This window comes from Mytilus trossulus, chromosome 3 (assembly GCF_036588685.1).
Source record: "Mytilus trossulus isolate FHL-02 chromosome 3, PNRI_Mtr1.1.1.hap1, whole genome shotgun sequence".
Lineage (NCBI taxonomy): Eukaryota > Metazoa > Mollusca > Bivalvia > Mytilida > Mytilidae > Mytilus > Mytilus trossulus.
The window spans coordinates 84,820,687-84,841,483 of NC_086375.1; the positions used below are offsets into that span (position 1 = coordinate 84,820,687).

At 32.0% G+C, this 20,797-nt stretch overlaps 1 protein-coding gene across 7 annotated transcripts in view; it reads right to left on the bottom strand.

Annotated features, from left to right (window-relative positions):
* Positions 1-20,797, bottom strand: part of LOC134712686 (ATP-binding cassette sub-family C member 5-like) — a 49,574-nt gene that overhangs the window by 3,549 nt on the left and 25,228 nt on the right. For 6 of the 7 annotated variants that reach the window (XM_063574470.1, XM_063574476.1, XM_063574473.1 and 3 more), the window contains 15 exons: positions 20,100-20,172; positions 19,652-19,855; positions 18,988-19,147; positions 17,156-17,317; positions 16,234-16,418; positions 15,403-15,579; positions 12,444-12,573; positions 10,869-11,151; positions 9,592-9,778; positions 5,224-5,313; positions 4,241-4,430; positions 3,244-3,403; positions 1,939-2,017; positions 1,429-1,542; positions 617-781 (listed from right to left, as the gene is read on the bottom strand). In XM_063574470.1, the coding sequence (XP_063430540.1) occupies positions 617-781; positions 1,429-1,542; positions 1,939-2,017; positions 3,244-3,403; positions 4,241-4,430; positions 5,224-5,313; positions 9,592-9,778; positions 10,869-11,151; positions 12,444-12,573; positions 15,403-15,579; positions 16,234-16,418; positions 17,156-17,317; positions 18,988-19,147; positions 19,652-19,855; positions 20,100-20,172 (2,359 nt within the window). The remainder of the gene's footprint in view (positions 1-616; positions 782-1,428; positions 1,543-1,938; positions 2,018-3,243; positions 3,404-4,240; positions 4,431-5,223; positions 5,314-9,591; positions 9,779-10,868; positions 11,152-12,443; positions 12,574-15,402; positions 15,580-16,233; positions 16,419-17,155; positions 17,318-18,987; positions 19,148-19,651; positions 19,856-20,099; positions 20,173-20,797) is intronic. The other variant, XM_063574475.1, reaches the window with a different exon arrangement.

Sequence of the window (20,797 nt, forward strand, 5' to 3'; positions counted from 1 at the left end):
GAATTATACAGCAACCTCACAGGAAAAGGACTGAAATTACAGAAATTATAAAGTTCTATCCCAGGAAATAAACTGAAACTACAGGATTACAGAAATGTCATATGAATGGACAGAAATAATTGTATTTGACAGTTATTTGGCAGGAAATGGACAGAAATATAAGGAATCATACAGAAATGTCATGGAAATGGACTGAAGAAGCAGGAACTATTCACTAACGACATGGAAAATAGTCTAAAATAACAGGAATTATTCAGTAATTTTAAAGGAAATGAACTGAAATAACAGGATTAATCCAGAAGTATCATATGAAATGGACTGAAATAATTGTAATTGTACAGTAATTTGGCAGGGAATGGACAGAAATAAAGGAATCATGTTTCACATGAACGTATTGGAAATGGACTAATGTAGCAGGAATTGTATACAATGTACTAACGACCTGGAAAATGGGCTAAAATAACAGAAACTATTCAGAAATTTCACAGAAGGGGTAACATCATATTTGAAAAATTCATTTGGCCAATAATGGGAAACTAAACTCCTGTATATTGCTACTAAACATATCCCAAGCCAAAACAAAAATCTTATCAAATCTTGCTGCATTATTACATACCCGACCATCCTCCATGACTAATATTCTATTACAGCTAAGTACAGTGTTTAATCTGTGTGCTATAATTAACATTGTACAGTCTGAAAATGCTTCTTTTATTGTGGTTTGTACAAATGAATCAGTTTCTGTATCTATTGCTGCTGTAGCCTCATCTAATATCAATATCTGTGGAGACAACATGTTCAAATTAGTATAATATTGCCATGGCAGCTATCCAACATAACATATCAAAGTATAGTGTATGAAATTCTCTGGCAAAGTTGTTGTCTTAAAGATTGGTTGTACACTTTAAAAATAATATACCATGAAAAGTTTCCCTTTGCATAATTTGGTCTTTTTGGATTTTTTTTATCCTGGATGGTACAAATGTACAATTTAAATATTCTCTTTGTTTATTCTTAAAAAAAATCATTAAAGACTTGCTTCTTATGACTGTATTTGAGTTGTTGTCTCATTGATATATGATCTTCTTTCATTTATGCCACTTATCATACATAATGTTAGAATAGTTTTAATCTTCCCTTGCTATTAGACTATGATTAATGGCTGTTTTATCTTTCATATCAATTACTGTAAATTCAAAAATTATTGTTTGCATTTATTATTGCGATTTTGTAATTTCAGACTTAAATGCGATTTAAATCTTTATGGTTTTAAGAAAAATCCTGTTTAATTCATATCAAATATTTCAAAATGCAAGTTTAAATTATTGCACTTACAACTCTGTAGCATTTTTCGCAATAATAAAAACCTGGCAATAATTTCTGAATTAACAGTAAATATGAAAAACAAATAAAGTATATATATCCTACCTTGCTATGTCGTAATAAAGCTCTTGCTAAACACATCAGCTGTCTCTCTCCTACAGAAAAATTCTCTCCATTTTCTACAACTGAGGAGTCCAATTGAGAATCTAAAGCAGCTACCTGCAAATTAACTTTCAAAGTTTGATTTTTGCTTTGGACACTATCAATGATTTTTTGTTTTTGCTTTACTTTGACAGACAAACACACGTACAGACCTGAAAACATAATGCCCCTCTACTATCGTAGGTGGGGCATAAAAATACATCTTACACAATAAATATAGGGTTATTGCATGAATGCTGATGAATATTGTTCCAGGAGGATTAATGCACAAGCTTGCAAGTCCAATATATACTATACGAGAGACGACATTAACAGTTCATATTTTACTGCAACAGTTGCACCATTCAACATAATACTTGTGTGACTGTTGCTTGGAAATATTCTACACCTTTTTCTAAGTGTAAGCACCTTTCTTTAATATAACAGATCTTGATATATGACATTCATACTTACTGTATCTTTTATGTGACACTTCTCCAATGCTTCCCATAAGTCTGAATCTCTATGTTCTTGAAAGGGATCCAGATTATATCTTAATAAACAAAATATCAAATATCATTTCAAATTTGTATTTGATTTGTAGAAATCAAAACTAATTATTAAACACATGTACATCAAGACTATGAAGTCTTCTTCTAAATACTATCATCATGCCTGTAGCAAGGTATGGCGGAAATATTTGTTAGTAAAAGTTCAATGTGGTCCCTCTGCTCTCCTAGTATACTGTAAATCAACTTATTTTCATCTTAGTATCAGAATCTGTGAGAGTTTCATATAAACACAATTGAAGAAAATAACATTTTTTTGGCAATAATTTTATTAATTTTTTTGTAGAAAACATAACCAAAAATAACATGATTGTCAAAATCAATAATGTGACCTGTGTAAAATCAGGTATGAAAAATAACCTTGTTGTGGTGTATTATAATTAGTTATCAAAGACACCAGGCTTATAATTTAATACGCTACGTCTCCATAAGACTCGTCAGTGAGGCTCAGATCAAAATAGTAAGAAAGCCAAACAAGTATAAAGTTAAAGGGCATTAAGGACCCCAAATTCCGAAATGTTGAAACATGGCTAAGGTAATCTATGCAAGGGATAAAAAAACACTTAGTATTTTGAATAATTCATACTTTTGCAAACAGCAATTTTTTCTTATGTTTACTATATAAAATTGAGAATGGAAATGGGGAATGTCTTAAAGAGACAACAACCCAATCATACAGCAGAAAACAGCGAAAGGCCACCAATGGGTCTTCAATGAAGGGAGAACCCCACCCCACCCTATCAAGAGGTGTGCTTCAGCTGGCCCCTAAACAAAAATGTGTACTAGTCCATTGGTAATGGAAGTCATACTTAACTCAGAAATAAAAACAAGAAACTAAAATTAAAAATTTACAGATGTGGGTTATATCTCAATGATAAAGCATGTCATCAAACATTTAAAAATACACCTAGATGGTAGTGAATATATCAAATAAATAAAAGAAACTATGATCCAGCATTAATTTTGAGTTTAGTATGGTGTTCATTATCACTGAACTAGTATATATTTGTTTAGGGGCCAGCTGAAGGACGCCTCTGGGTATGGGAATTTCTCTTTGCATTGAAGACCTGTTTGTGACCTTCTGCTGTTGTTTGTTCTATGGTTGGGTTGTTGTCTCTGACACATTCCCCATTTCCATTCTCAATTTTATTAATAACAAGTTTTTAATTGGAGAAAAATACATAGCACTTCAACACTTCAACAAACCTACCTTATAGTTCCAACAAATAATACTGGGTCCTGAGGTATGATGGCTAGCTTACTCCTCAGATCATGCAGACCTATCGTTGATACGTCTACGTTATCTATAGATATACTTCCTGAGTCTGCTTCAACCAATCTAAATAAGGCAACACCTAATGAGGACTTCCCTGAAAAATATCAAGTAGAAACTTTTTTTAACTTTGCTTAATTACAATTCAAATTTTAAGAAATATAAGACACCTTTTATTTATAAACTATGTAAATGTTTTTGTTTTAATGAATATTTGAATAATTGAGATTATCTGTCATTGAACAAAATATCATATTCTCCTATGAAAACAGTGTCTGCATTGAAATTGCACAGGTTAAGCAATCACCAATCAATCACACATTTTTATACTTTTTATTTACAAAGACATCATTTTCAATATATGGTTTATATATATTTTAGGCCTTAAAATATTAATTAAGAAAATAATTAATGGTTGATACACTGCTGATTCCATTTTCTTGAAGAATCAAGGTGTATGGGAATTTTCATGTACCTGAAAATTCTATTTTCTGGAAGTCGGAAAAAAAAGTAGTGGATTTAACAACAATTTCAGTAGCCAAGGAAGATATCAAGATTTGTTCACCCTGGAAATGTCATATTTTCAATTTTCTTGGAAATCGGGAACCTGATTTTCAGTGGTTGTCATTTGTTGACCTAGTTCATAAGTGTTTCTCATTAATCGGTTTTCCTGTTTTAATGATTTTAAAACTGTCATTTTTGGGGCCCTTTATAGCTTGCTATTCGATTTGAGACCGCTCTTTAGAGCTTGTGTTATGTAGTTTATTGAATATCGACTCTAAATTAAACTTTGAATCTTGAATCTTTGACCTATAATGGTTTAATTTTACAAATTGTGACTTGGATGGAGAGTTGCCTCATTGGCACTCATACCACATCTTCTTGTAATTAAGCTTTAGCAGTATTTTCTTTTTCATTTAGAAAAAAGACCTACCTGATCCTGATCGACCAACTATTCCGACCTTCTCTTGAGGTAGAACATCAAACGATACACTTTTTAATGCTAGAGGTAAATTGTCTCTATATTTCATTTTATATTTTTTAAATGATATACATCCATCTGATGGCCAGTTATCAGGTGGGCGTTGTCCTTTAATAATAGAATCTCCCTCTGATTCAACTTCCTGTAAAATGAGCAAAACAAGTGAAATATTGGGAAATGTCTATGTGTCTACAACCTACAACATATTGTAACACATGAAGGATGCTAAGAAAACATGTTTAGTTCATAATTAATATGCAAGAGGGATATATTTTCATTCAATAAATAAATGAATCAAAACTGAAGAATTAATTGTAATTAGGTATTTTTAATTGGAGTGAAAATATTGACAATGTAGACCTGAATCTGAATTGTCCACCTGTGTAGGCTTTTTGATAGTATATATCCATTAATTTTTGTATGGTAGGTCTTAGCCTGTAATTCAGTGGTTGTTGTTTCTTGGTGCGTTACAGTTTTGTTTTTTCGTTCATTTTTTGTGCATAAATTAGTTTTCTCGTTTGAATTGTTTTACATTTGTCACTCCAGGGTCTTTTACTACAACTGACTATGCGGTATGGGCTTTGCTCATTGTTGAAGGCTGTACCATGAACTATAGTTGATACTTTCTGTGTCATTTGATTTTTTGTCGAGAGTTGTCTCATTAACCATCATACCACATCTTTTTTTTTATAATTTGATACTGTAAATTCAGAAATTATTGTGAGGTTTTTATTATTGTGAAAAATGCGACAGAGTTGTAATCGCAATAATTTAAACCCGCAGTTTGAAATATTTGATATGAATTAATCAGAATGTTTCTCAAAATTGTAAAATTAAAATCACATTTAGGTCTAAAATGATAAAACCGCAATAATAAATGCACACAATAATTTCTAAATTTACAGTATACTAATTTTAAACATTTGACCTCGTACCCTGGAATAATGATTTAATCTTTCTACTGATGTAAACCTAGCCTCTGTCTCTATCGCCATTCTTATTGAAAACTGGAACAAACCCGTCATCTAAAACAAATAAATACAAATTGATGTTTATGACGGGAGATAATGGCTCATAATTCACTTGGAGTAAACTTTGCAGTCGACATGTTTTAACTCCACACATCAACAAAAAGTTTCTCTTAACCCTTGTCTTGCGGGGGCCGTAATATTACGGCCGTACCCAGATTACCGTTATTTTGGCATCAATGGCGCTCCATACATTTAGAGGTCATCGTAATACCATTTAATTCGTAGTGTATGCACGTTTCCTCAATCTGAAACTATTCATGTCATGTTTCTCACTTTTAATATTCATTTTGAGCTCAAATACAAACTTCAAAATTTGAGATCGGACAAAATTGTTTTTTTTGGAGGGGTGGGCTTACCTTCAAGGTCTGAATCACGGAGTTCAGAGGACTGAAACCTTGACAAATACTGTTAACCTAAAGGCACATAACGACTGATCGTGTTTATTATCAAAATACGCCGAGGAAACGACTACTTCTGGTTGCAAGTCCAGTTAAAGTTCAAAATTGGAAAAATTCCGAAATTTTGTGAATTTTGGTGCAAATGACCTTCTTTACACTGATAAACCCAGATCAGTTTCACTCCGACCTAACAACTGTTGTGATAAAAGTGTTCACTGGTGTCCACGCTACATGTAAACTACAGATGGATGCATCTTTTAGCATCTCTCGGACTTACAGGTCGAGAAAAAGAACGGAAAAACGTCAAAATTGACGCTTTTTGCACCTGAGGACCAGCTTTGGGGCAAATTCCCGCCCACCCTTCCCCACCTCCTCACCCCAACTCGGGATCCCCTATTTTAGGTTTATTGCAATCAGTATGCATCAGCATCAGGGTACAGCTCATTTGCATATCATTTGCATATTTTTGCAAATACTCGAAATTTAGACAATTTCTGAAAACAACTCAGCATGGTAAGGGTTAACCAGATGCTCCGCAGGGCGTAGCTTTATACGACCGCAGAGGTTGAACCCTGAACATTTGGGGCAAGTATGGACACAACATTCAAGCTGGATTCAGCTCTAAATTTGGATTGTGATTAAATAGTTGACACAGCATAGGTTTCTGACACAGAATGAATGTGTTCTAATGAACTTAAAATTTGTGTTTTCTCTTAGAGCAATTCACTATGCTGTTGATTATTAATCCTCTCAAAAAAATGTTTGAAGAAATTTTCTTTTTATTTATGAAATTTCAAATGAGAAAAATTGAACCCAATTTTTTCAATCACATCCCCTTTTCCCTTATTCCAAAACTAATCTCAATTAAAATTTCTAATGGAGTTTGCAACGATAACTACTCATTTAAATACATCATAAAATATTAAGATGTAAAAAAACTGCTTGTTATCACTGAAAGGTAAAGATTATTTTAATTTATCAGTTGGTAGTAAAAAGTGAATATACATTGTATATAGGTTTGAACGTAGTTTTCAATTTAGACTCGTTTACATTGTATATTGTATATAACAAAGATTTAAGTTGATTCTGGACAAAGAAAGATAACTCCAATTAAAACTAGAGGCTCTAAAGAGCCTGTGTCGCTCACCTTGGTATATGTGAATTAAACAAAGGAAGCAGACAGTTCATGACAAAATTGTGTTTAGGTGATTTTGATGTGTTTGTACATCTTACTTTACTAAACATTCTTGCTGCTTACAATCATCTCTATCTATAATGAACTTGTCCGTGTAGTTTCAGTGGAAAATGTTAGTAAAAATTCACAAATTTTATGAAAATTGTTAAAAATTGATTATAAAAACGATAACTTCATAGGGGGTCAATTGACCATTTTGGTCATTTTGACCCGTTTTTTTAGTCTTAAATTGCTGTATATTATTGCTGTTTACAGTTTATCACTATCTATAATAATATTCAAGATAATAACCCAAAACAGCAAAATTTCCTTAAAATTACCAATTTAGGGGCAGCAACCTTACAACCAGTTGACCCATTCATCTTAAAATTTCAGGGCAGATAGATTTTGACCAGATAAACAATTTTGCCCCTTGTCAGATTTGCTCTAAATGCTTTGGTTTTTGAGATATAAGCCAAAAACTGCATTTTACCCCTATGTTCTATTTTTAGCCATGGCGGCCATCTTGGTTGGTTGGCCGGGTAAAAAAACACAAATTTTAAACTAGATACATCAATGTTGATTGTTGCTAATTTTGGTTTAATTTGGCCCAGTAGTTTCAGAGGAGAAGATTTTTGTAAAAGATATGGAAATTTACGAAAAAAGGTTAAAAATTGACTATAAAGGGCAATAACTCCTAAAGGGGTCAACTGACCAATTTGGTCATGTTGACATACTTGTAAATCTTACTTTGCTGAACATTATTGCTGTTTACAGTTTATCTCCATCTATAATAATATTCAAGATAATGACCAAAAACAGTAAAATTTCCTTAAAATTACCAATTCAGGGGCAGCAACCCAACAACGGGTTGTCTGATTCATCTGAAAATTTCATGGCAGATAGATCTTCACCTGATAAACAATTTTACCCCATGTCAGATTTGCTCTAAATGCTTTGGTTTTTGAGTTATAAGCCAAAAACTGCATTTTACCCCTATGTTCTATTTATAGCCATGGCGGCCATCTTGATTGGTTGGCCGGGTAAAAAAACACAAATTTTGAACTAGATACATTAATGATGATTGTGGCCAAGTTTGGTTTAATTTGGCCCAGTAGTTTCAGAGGAGAAGATTTTTGTAAAAGTTAACGCAGGACGACGACAACGGACGACGACGACGACGGACGACGGACGCAAAGTGATGAGAAAAGCTCACTTGGCCCTTTGGGCCAGGTGAGCTAAAAATAATCTTAATATTGCACAATATTGTGTAATTAGATATTTCTTGCTTACTATTCTGGACAAAGAAAGATAACTCTAATTAAGAAAAAAATTGCTATTTCACAATATTGTGCAATTAGATATTTCTTGCCATTGCACAATACTGTGCAATTGAAAAGACTTCCTATTGCACAATACTTAATATAATAATTTTAGATCCTGATTTTGACCAATTTGAAAACTGGGCCCATAATCAAAAATCTAAGTACATGTTTGGATTCAGCATATCAAAGAACCCCAAGATTTCAATTTTTGTTAAAATCAAACTAAGTTTAATTTTGGACCCTTTGGACTTTAATGTAGACCAATTTGAAAACAGGACCAAAAATGAAGAATCTACATACACAGTTAGATTTGGCATATCATAGAACCCCATTTATTCAATTTTTTATGAAATTAAACAGTTTAATTTTGGACCCCGATTTGGACCAACTTGAAAACTGGGCCAAAAATCAAGAATCTAAGTACATTTTTAGATTCAGCATATCAAAGAACCCAACCGATTCATTTTTTGTCAAAATCAAACTTAGTTTAATTTTGGACCCTTTGGACCTTAATGTAGACCAATTGGAAAACGGGACCAAAAGTTAAGAATCTACATACACAGTTAGATTCCGCATATCAAAGAACCCCAATTATTCAATTTTGATGAAATCAAACAAAGTTTAATTTTGGACCCTTTGGGCCCCTTATTCCTAAACTGTTGGGACCAAAACTCCCAAAATCAATACCAACCTTCCTTTTATGGTCATAAACCTTGTGTTTAAATTTCATAGATTTCTATTAACTTATACTAACGTTATGGTGCGAAAACCAAGAAAAATGCTTGTTTGGGTCCCTTTTTGGCCTCTTATTCCGAAACTGTGGGGACCTAAACTCCCAAAATCAATACCAACCTTCCTTTTGTGGTCATAAACATTGTGTTTAAATTTCATTGATTTCTATTAACTTAAACTAAAGTTAATGTGCGAAAACCAAGAAAATGCTTATTTGGGCCCTTTTTGGCCCCTAATTCCTAAAATGTTGGGACCAAAACTCCCAAAATCAATACTAACCTTCCTTTTGTGGTCATAAACCTAGTGTTAAAATTTCATAGATTTCTATTCACTAAAGTTAGAGTGCGAAAACTAAAAGTATTCGGACGACGACGACGATTCCAACGTGATAGCAATATACGATGAAAATTTTTTCAAATTTTGCGGTCGTATAAAAATAGTTAAAATTTATCAAAATCAATTTGGGCTATCACATTAGTATTATTATCATGATAGTTAAAATTAATTGGAATTAATAAATAAAGTAAACAAGAAAAAATAAGCCTGGTCTCTTTAATGAGTTCTTTAATATACAATCAATGATACATAAATATAAAGTGACTAAAGAAATGACAATTATGAAACAATGAAAGGTTCTACAAACCTGGATGGAAAAGGCCAGTGCCATGCCTGCCAAAGCTGGAGTCATATTTTCATAATTAACGATAACTAGAAGACCTGTAACAAATATCACACAGGCACTGATGATATCAAGGCGTATAGCTAACCATCGATTGGATGAAACAAACAGGAAATAAGGAACTGTATTGGTGTCAATTAAGTTATGAAATCTGTAAAAACAAATATGCAAATCAATTTATAATATAATTCCTATTCATGTCAACAATTATTTATTCAAAAGATAAAAAAATCTCTCGTGAACAATAACGTGTAGTCATATGCATAGAATATTTGTATAACTATCTGTAAAATTGTCATTTTCAGCTACCATCCAGTGTCCAATTGGTTAAAATTTTACCATGATTCGTCAAAATATCGTTATTGTGATTCGTCATATGTCTCAAATAATTATCGTTACCTTTATTTTTTGGAAAAAAATAGAGTGATTCTTCAAATTCAGCTGATTTTTTTTATTGTCTAAAAGAAAGTGTAAATTTTATCATCATGCACTTAAAATTACCGTTAACGTCATTTGGCAAGAATTTTTCTGTTATAAGGCATGAAGGTATCATTATTACTACCCTCATGAATAAACAGACATATAGTAAACAAGAATGTGTCCAAAGTACACAGATGCCCCACTCCCACTATCCTTTTGCATGTTCCATGGACTGTGAAATTGGTTAATAATATAATTGGCATTAAAATTAGAAAGATTATACTATAGGGAACATATGTACTAAGTTTCAAGTTGATTGGACTTCAATTTCATCAAAAACTACCTTGACCAAAAACTTTTTCCACTTTTTTTCATTTTCTATGTTCAGTTGACTGTGAAATTTAAGTCAAAAGTCTAATTTGGCTTTAAAATTAGAAAGATCATATCATAAGCAACAAGTGTACTAAGTTTCAAGTTGATTGGACTTCAGCTTCATCAAAAACTACCTTGACCAAAAACGTTAACCTGAACGAACGGACGCACAGACGAACGGACGCACAGATGAACGAACGGAGCCACAGTCCAGAAAACATAATGCCCCTCTACTATCATAGGTGGGGCATAAAAAAGACATAAATTGAAACCATAATTCCTGTAAAATGCTCAATAATTGGCATTTTTCACTCTATTCGTGTAAAATATAAAACTAGTGATGATAACTTCTTTATAAACATTTTCAAGCTAAACTGTGCAGTTTTTTTTTAGACTGAACAGTTTTCAACATTTTTGAATATTCTAAATTAAAATAACATTCGACTTACTTGTCTACAAATTCATTGGATTTTCCATATGCATGAATGGTTGATATTCCTTGAACAGATGCTTGCACATGACTGATCATCGGTGATTTGGTTACAGAATCCAGTCTTTTTAATTGTCTTATGCACGCAGCAAATAATTTGTTTAACATTACAAAAAAGAATATCAATGGCACAAGAGCTATCAAAAACCATGACGAAACATATGATATACTGACTAATGCAAAAATTATCATTAAAATGTTCTGTAAAAATATCTCCATATTTCCAGGAAGACGTACATCAACTGAAAAAGATTACATATGATAATAACTATTTAGAAGTAGATTAAAAAACAAACTTTTTTGCTAGGGGGCATCTTAAACTTAAACAGCAACTAAAGCACCATTCCTCTGGTTTCAGTTGTGTCAAGTATGTGTATTTTAAAAATATAGATTACACTATGTTTCTTCTTTTCTTTGATTCTATCTAAACTATAAGTCAGGAATCTGATGTACAGTAGTTGTCGTTTGTTTATGTAATTTATACGTGTTTCTCGTTTTTTTATATAGATTAGACCGTTTGTTTTCCCGTTTGAATGGTTTAACACTAGTAATTTTGGGGCCTTTTTTAGCTTGTTGTTCGGTGTGTGCTAAGGCTCCGTGTTAAAGGCCGTACATTGACCTATAATAGTTTACTTTTATAAATTGTTATTTGGATGGAGAGTTGTCTCATTGGCACTCACATGACATCTTCCTATATCTATACAATATGTTGTGAAGCATAGTAGTTTTATTGGAATGTTAAGTTTCCTGAGTCTCTAAATGTAAAGACATGTTGTAATCTATTAATCATATAAAATTGCAGGGTTATGTTGGCACAGATTGTCACCAAATTGAGCATCCATACAAGGTATTTGGATAACAGCTGAGTAAAAACATTTTTATGATGTTGTGGTCAAGTTGAAGGAATTCAAAAGTAAACCAAAGATGTAACAGAGACATTAACCACAGGAAATATTTAATTGGTCACTTAGCAAATATCTGATTTATGATGCTATTAACAATAATTATACATCTTCATTCAGGCTATAGAAAAATACAAAAATTTAGCAGGATGACATAATTTCCAATAATTGTTTAATTTCAGCAGAATTTCCTAAAAAAAATGGTATATTTTTGATATTTTGATGCACTTTCAAAACATACAAAGTAAAACAAGTGAAAGACAAATCAAAGAATGAAATATTGTAGTTGAACTATTGACAATACTTTTATTTATTATGTCTGTTTTGTTCACACATCATTGTAAATATAACGGAATTTGATGAGACTGTCGTACAAGTGAGAGGTTTAGCAGTATAAAACCAGGTTCAATCCACCATTTTTTACATCTGGAAATGTCTGTACCAAGTCAGGAATATGACAGCTGCTGTCCATTCGTTTTTGATGTGTTTTGTCATTTGATTTTGCCATGTGTTTTGGGACTTTCCAATTGAATATTCCTCGGAGTTCAGTATTTTTGTGATTTTACTTTTGACATCATTAACTTTGGAGATTCCTTTTTAATTGTTTTATAATGAACTATTTCTAAACTTACTTTCATCCATATCAGCAGAAAATCTATTTACAATTCTTCCAACTGGCGTTGTGTCAAAGAATTGCATTGGACAAGCTAAAATCTTGGAAAATATATTATCATGCATATTACTGGAAGCATGCAGAGTCACCTGTGAAAAGAAATTCATTTTAAATATTTACGTAAAATTGTGTCAATTTTAAACATACACAATGGTATTTCAGTGTTTCTGTAAAAAGGGCATACAATTTAGTTTACTTTCAAAGTTGTATACTTTTATAATATCTATTTTAAAAGTACAGAATTTCTGCATATTTTTCACCATAAATGTTTTCAATTTCGAATTCTCTTCCTAATTCTTCATTCTGGTTCATGACCAAAAACAATTTGGTGCGAGACGTTTGCGCTTTTTCATAGGACATTTGCGCTTTTTATTTTGAACACTTGCGCTTAAAATCTTAGGACATTTGCGCTTTTTACATAGGACATTTGCGCATTTCCAATATTTGGTTTTTATGACTATCCGTCTCTTTTATCGGGGCTTGGCACCAACAGGTTTCACCTTGAAGAGTTAAAGTCATATTGTTTTTTTATGATTTAAAGTTTTAAAATTGTTTCATAACATATTGATATATGTTTGAAAGTTTATATTCAGCTAAAAGTAAACATTAAAAGTCATCACAGGTCAGTTTAGCTTGATAACTGAGGCCAAAGGAGTTGCCAACGTTAGCTCTTGTTATATCTTTCTGGACCATTTATCGTAATAATGACAAATATAAGTTAAATTTATTTTCGTAATTCTCACTTCTCATTTAAATTACAGGCAGACGACTATAGGTAAAGTGCGCAAATGTCCAGTCAAACTATTACAGGTGAATCAAAATTTAAAGCGCAAATATCCTATCGTTTTACAGGTAAAAAAGCACAAACGTCATGTGCCCAAAAAATTCCTGTTTTGTTTTGTTTGTAATTTTGTTTTATTTTGTAAAGTGTTTTAAGGTCAAGTTACAGTAATGGGTTATGTCACAGATAATAGTAAAATTTTGCATACAACTCTGGCTCAATGAGCTACAACTGAAAATTGAAAAAATAATGCATTTATCTCATTTATCATTGAAATGTTACTGATTGAATTCTTACAAAATGGGTGAGGATTTGTTTAGAAAGTACATAAAATCGGTGAAAAAACTTCTAAACTTTGTCTTAAAATCATCAAATAAAACATAGATTATATTTTTTTTTCCATATAGATTAGACCGTTGGTTTTCCCGTTTGAATGGTTTTACAGTAGTAATTTTTTCGGGCCCTTTATAGCTTGTTGTTGGTGTGAGCCAAGGCTCTGTGTTGAAGGCTGTATATTGACCTATAATTGTTTACTTTTTTTTTTTAATTGTTATTTGGATGGAAAGTTGTTTCATTGGCACTCACACCACATCTTCATATATCTATATATTGACAATCAGACTTTGTCCTCCCTCTATATAATCTTAACAGGTACATATATAAGGTGTTAGGTCAAAAAGTAATAAATATGTGTCAATTTATAAAATATTGAAATCTATGCTTTCAAATTGAAAATCTCACTCTATAGCCGTGTTTGAAAATCCTTTTACAGTGACTTGACTGTTAGTGTTGCTATCCACCAATTGCAACTCATTCAAAATTTTGACCAAATTGCAATTTGTATTATAAAACCAAATTGTTCAACTGGTCAAAAATTTGAACAAATTGTTCAGTCAATATGTGAAAGTGCAAGGTGATAGAATAAAACATACTTACAATCCTATAAGACTTTAACTCCACTGTATTGATGTAATTACTAAATCAGTCTATCAATCTGTATAGTTATATTATAGCCATTACCATACTGAAGGTCAACTGTTTTATTTTGGACATTTTTATAGCAATTCAAAATAAAACAGTTGACCTTTAGTATGGTAATGGCTATAATATAACTATACAGATTGATAGATTGATAGTTAGATTTAGTAACTACATCAATACAGTGGAGTTAAAGTCTTCTAGGATTGTAAGTATGTTTTATTTTATCACCTTGCACTTTCACATTTTGACTGAACAATTTGTTCAAATTTTTGACCAGTTGAACAATTTGGTTTAATAAAACAAATTGCAATTTGGTCAAAATTTTGAATGAGTTGCAATTGGTGGAGAGCAACACTAACAGTCAAGTCACTGTAATTAAGATTTATACTTGTACATGTGTAACGTGACGGTACCCGATTGCACCTACTTGACCGTTTTTTCAACTACGTTTTTTTATGATCAAGACAAGCATTTCCATTTTGTGTTTATTTTGTAGCCGTATCCTTCTTTATTATATAGGTACACCAATTTGATTTTCAATTCATATGGAATCATAAAAAATTTGGTCTGAACTAACCTCCAAACCATCAATGATTCTATAATGAGGAGTACCCAAATTGCATCCATGTTTAAATTTGAATCGTCAAAAGTCGAACGGAGCTTTTGTTTATTTTTTTCAAATATTTTAAACAATTGGATATTTGTCCATGCTTACTCTTCTTTTTTAAGAAATGGATATTTGAAACAAATTGTATTTTCTAATTTTAAAAAGATGACGCTTTGATGACGTCGCATGGCCACTTTTCAGTACATTTTGCTTTTTCAGTAAACACTTCATCTGTTGATAAATAGTGTAAACGTTTTGTGTATATCTTAATATATTTACCTATGTTGAAAGACATGCATACTATCGGATCATAAAAATACAACTTGTTTAGTCTCTAGGAAATTATGTAAGATTTCCACTGCTATTTTTGCTAAATATGTGCAATTTGGGTACTAGTTGCAATTTGGGTACTGTTACGTTGTATGTGTATATCAATGACTTTAATGATAGTCTCTAAACACTTTGCACCAATTTAGGTTTTTGGCCAAACAAGGCAACCAAGTAGTATGATTCCATGACTAAACAAGACTTACTACTGTAAAAACCTACCTTCATGAAGATAATTGCTCTCAGTAGCATTAAAAATACAATAGCAATAACAGAAAGCCCATACACTGAAACATAAAAATTCATATCTGGATTATCCCTTATGTTGCTGCTCAGGACTGTGACTGTTGTGATGTTAGTTGTATTGGACAGGTTACCTACGAAAGGTATGGTTATGTTCTGCAATGAAATAATAGGATTATTACTATTATCTTTGAAAATAGAGTAATCTTCAAAAAAGTAATCAATGCTGTAAATTCTATTAATTTTTTCAACATTTCTGCATTTCCCAATTCCATCACTTCAAAGGTAATATATGCTCAAGACATAGACAATCACCAATACATGTTTGTTCTTTTTGTAGTCAGCAATAAATATAACCAGACAAAGATTTGTTTTATAACCAGTCAGTAACATTTGACTAGCCAAAAATTACTGTCTCTTTTTACCTTAGTAATCAGCACTAAATAGAACCAGAAGAACAATTCCTTGATACCTGACTAGCCAACAATCAATGTATGTTTAATACCTGGTAGTCAGCACTAGATTTAACCAAACCATACAGTCCATAGACTCCATAACTACTTGTCCAATCACTTTAATCCTACTACTTACTATATGCTTTATATGTTTGGTTTAGAAAGTATGACATCTTCTAACCACTTGACCTATTTGAACCCTAATATTCAGACATGAAAATCAATAAAATTTGCCAGAATTCTTTATAACTTAATCCAGCTGTTAGATGTTATGGGTATGACAACCCCCCAACTACAGGAGCTTTCTGTTTTACCCTGATATTTACTATATATTTACTGCTAGAAGTGCACTCACCCCACCTCCTTGGTCTAACCAGTATGACAGCCACCAACTGCTGCCAGTTTGGATTCCTATATTTAGAATAAACATGAGAACTGCTAGACAAGATATTAAAACACCACCAGCAGCTTGTATATAATCCCAGTAAGTCCTAAATGTCACTTTGCCTTTTCCCATCTCCTCTGCAACCATTAGCTTTCCTATAAAACAAATAGATAAGTGGTTGAGTTTCTTCAAGAATGTTTAATTCACATCAGCTTTTCAATCATACAAATAGAAGATTTTTTAATTATTATTTTCTATCAATCAGATCATTAACAGTAGGGGTGCCAAGCTGCTGACTAAATGAAATTATTCTGTTCAGTAGAGCTTGAGAAAAGTGGGAAGGAATATTTGTTGGATTAACAGACGAACAGACAGACAAGGTTAATACAATGTAGTCCCCCACTCTAGTAGTTTGGCTACATAATAAGAAAATATGGCATAACTTTTAATTATAAAAATATCTATTGTGTAAAATAATTGATCAATAAAATTTCAATTTATGTCTATATTTACAAAGGAATTCAAAGTTACCCCATAAGTTTACCTTGTAATGCATTTAAATTTATAATTTTCAATTCTTCAATCGAGACATGTGAGCAATTGAGAAGTAATTGTTTGTGAAAACTCTTTATTGGCTGAAACCATCTTTGTAAGAATGCTTGGATTACATGACAAAAACTACTCGGACTGATTTTTGTATTTCGGTTAGGTAACTGTATTCAATGGTTAACAATAGGTTTGAGCATGTAGATAGTAATATTTAGTTTGAGGGGTGATAATCAAGAAATAAAGAACAGTAATAAATTTAAAATCATTGAAAGTAAACATGTATTCCACAGCTAAAAACTCAAAATGACTCTTTGTATCAGTACTGTATATATGATGACCTCACCTGCTTTTTTCATTTCTTCTTTATCACTAGTAGCTGACATGACACTGGCCTGCTGGTGGAACCCTGGTTTTTGAAATCCAGCTTTCTGTGAAGAGTCAGAAAATGTCCTCTGTCTAACAGTGGTCACTGGCTGTGGTGATCCTGGGATGGAATTAATTCTTTCTATAAAATATTGATTGTTATTTTCATCGTTAAGCAGAAGATTACAAAACATCATTTTATTCCCTTCCTTAAAAAAATATTGAGATCAAAACAATGTTAATTTATTTATATTTTCAATAATAACATAAAAACTGAGTGTATTGAGTCTCCTTCCGTGACACATAGTCAGTTCATAAACAGCAACTTAAAACATATGCTAAAAGGAAAATGACTTAATGGCATGTCTTTATCTCAAAATTACAGTGAGATCTTTTACATGGACCAAAAAAACAACGCTACCTCACTGTTTCAGACCACCCATAGCACTTAAGGCTTTTAATTCAAGAAAGGAATATACACAATGATTGAACACACACACTGAACAAATCAAGACATCATTATTCTGAAAACACTGTCAGAAATAACAAGACTATATTATTTCTGAACACACTGTCAGAAATAACAAGACAATATTACTCTGAACACACACTGTCAGAAATAACAAGACAATATTACTCTGAACACACACTGTCAGAAATAACAAGACAATATTACCTCTGAACACACACTGTCAGAAATAACAAGACTGTATTACTTCTGAACACACTGTCAGAATTAACAAGACAATATTACTCTGAACACACACTGTCAGAAATAACAAGACAATATTACTCTGAACACACACTGTCAGAAGTAACAAGACAATATTAATCTGAACACACACTGTCAGAAATAACAAGACAATATTACCTCTGAACACACTGTCAGAATTAACAAGACAATATTACCTCTGAACACACACTGTCAGAAATAACAAGACAATATTACTCTGAACACACACTGTCAGAAATAACAAGACAATATTACTCTGAACACACACTGTCAGAAATAACAAGACAATATTACCTCTGAACACACACTGTCAGAAATAACAAGACAAAATTACCTCTGAACACACACTGTCAGAAATAACAAAACAATATTACCTCTGAATACACACTCAGAAATAACAAGACAATATTACCTCTGAACACACACTGTCAGAAATAACAAGACAATATTACTCTGAACACACACTTTCAGAAATAACAAGACAATATTACCTCTGAACACACACTGTCAGAAATAACAAGACAATATTACCTCTGAACACACACTGTCAGAAATAACAAAACAATATTACCTCTGAACACACACTGTCAGAAATAACAAGACAATATTACCTCTGAACACACACTCAGAAATAACAAGACAATGTCACCACTGAACACACACTGTCAGAAATAACAAGACAATATTACCTCTGAACACACACTCAGAAATAACAAGACAATATTACCTCTGAACACACACTGTCAGAAATAACAAGACAATATTACCTCTGAAAACACACTGTCAGAAATAACAAAACAATATTACCTCTGAACACACACTGTCAGAAATAACAAGACAATATTACCTCTGAACACACACTCAGAAATAACAAGACAATATTACCTCTGAACACACACTGTCAGAAATAACAAGACAATATTACCTCTGAACACACACTCAGAAATAACAAGACAATGTCACCACTGAACACACACTCAGAAATAACAAGACAATATTACCTCTGAACACACACTCAGAAATAACAAGACAATGTCACCACTGAACACACATTGTCAGAAATAACAAGACAATATTACCTCTGATATCATCGTCCACCTCCTTGTTGTCATCTTGTGTATAATATGTAGTGATTAGGTTAGAATATTCTCCATTCCTAGCCATCAGTTCATCATGTTTACCTCTCTCTGTTATTCTCCCGTTAGATAACACAATTATTCCATCACATTGGCTTAGATACTGCAACAAAATAAATTGACATGTCCATAGAAAATTGAATCTACTATCTTTTACTTGTGTCCAGGTGTTTTGTGTAATAAAATTTATTCTGTTGCTTTCGAAAAGGAACTTTTTTTCATGTAGTTTCAGTGTTTGAAGCATATATATATATGCTGTAGTGGGTTGAAGCAAAGCAAATTTGAAACTTTTAAGTTCTAGGTGATGTTTCTCCAACTAAACATCATAACTTAGACTTAACTTCTTCGTGTATTGTTGTCTTCAGATAGGACAGTAAGAGGGGGTTTTCATTCATAATCCCCCCCCCCCTGAAAAAATTAATCATCAATTCCTGAGTCCCATTAAGGGTAAATCCGGAATTCTTCAAAAATAAATGCATAATCCTTATGTTCCAAAAATGATCATTTTCAAAACATTTGATCATTGGGAAAAAAATAACTAAAAATATTTATTTTCTACAGGTGACAGCACTTGTTTTAAAGATATGTCACCCTACATTTATATTACCTGTAACTGGTGAGTAACAAAGATTACAGTTTTCCCTTTGAGAGCCTTGGTCAGGTATTCAGTAAAGATATGTCTTCCTACATGGATATCTACAGCTGATAAAGGATCGTCTAATAAATATACATCTTTATTTGCATACAGAGCCCTGGCCAAACTGATTCTCTGCTTCTGGCCACCACTCATATTTATACCTTTCTCCCCAATCTACAACATATAATAAGGCAATGGTGAGGAATGTAAGTCCTCATCTCAATATAATTCTAACAATCACTATTGTCATTTTTCAATGCATGTAAATGAATATATGAAAGTTTCGTCTGAAAAGGACGCTGTTTAAAGATGAAAAGATTTGGCTATGAATAGTGTTTAGCACAAATCAAAACCATTATTAAAAGATTGCTTATAGATTTCTAATGTATGAGTTTATAACAAATCCATTTCTATTTACCTCTGTTTCACTGCCAGATACAAACGATTCTAAATCTTCTTGTAAACAACAGGCATGAATTACATCATTGTACCTGAAAATATAAAAAAAACGTGTCATTTATTAGTCTTTATAGTAAAAAGAAATATCAAATGTCAAAAATTGTTACATAAGAGGTCTTCCCTTTGTCTGAAGCACTCTGTTCAATACTTTATTAAATTGCACATAACAGCTTTGTTACATAACATTGTGAATGCTCTGGCCTCATAACTGAGACCTGAACTTATCATCCTCTTTAAGGTTGATTGATGGTATACCGCCATCTTGGATTGTACAGTACAAAATCGGTCTAGTTATTTGCCCAAATCAGCAAATTTGGAAACAGATTTGCAATTTTATGGTTAGACTGTTTATTTATGTAAAGAAAACTTGTTAATTTATTGTATTATTTAAAATATTTTAACAAATATTGGTTTTCAAAATCATTTTTTGCAAATGAGCCATTTAAGGGGAGATAACTCTTTTAGTACAAAATTTATATTTGGCTAATAGGGAATTTTTTTATTTTTACTTCTGGCAAGAAAACAAGTTCGGTGACACCATGTTTTCTTTTTATTTTCTTATAGCATATTACAAACCCTATCTTCTCACAATTTATTTCAAAATTCTATCTCATAGAACTTTTGTTATGCACTCTTATGAATTTTTCCATGAACAAA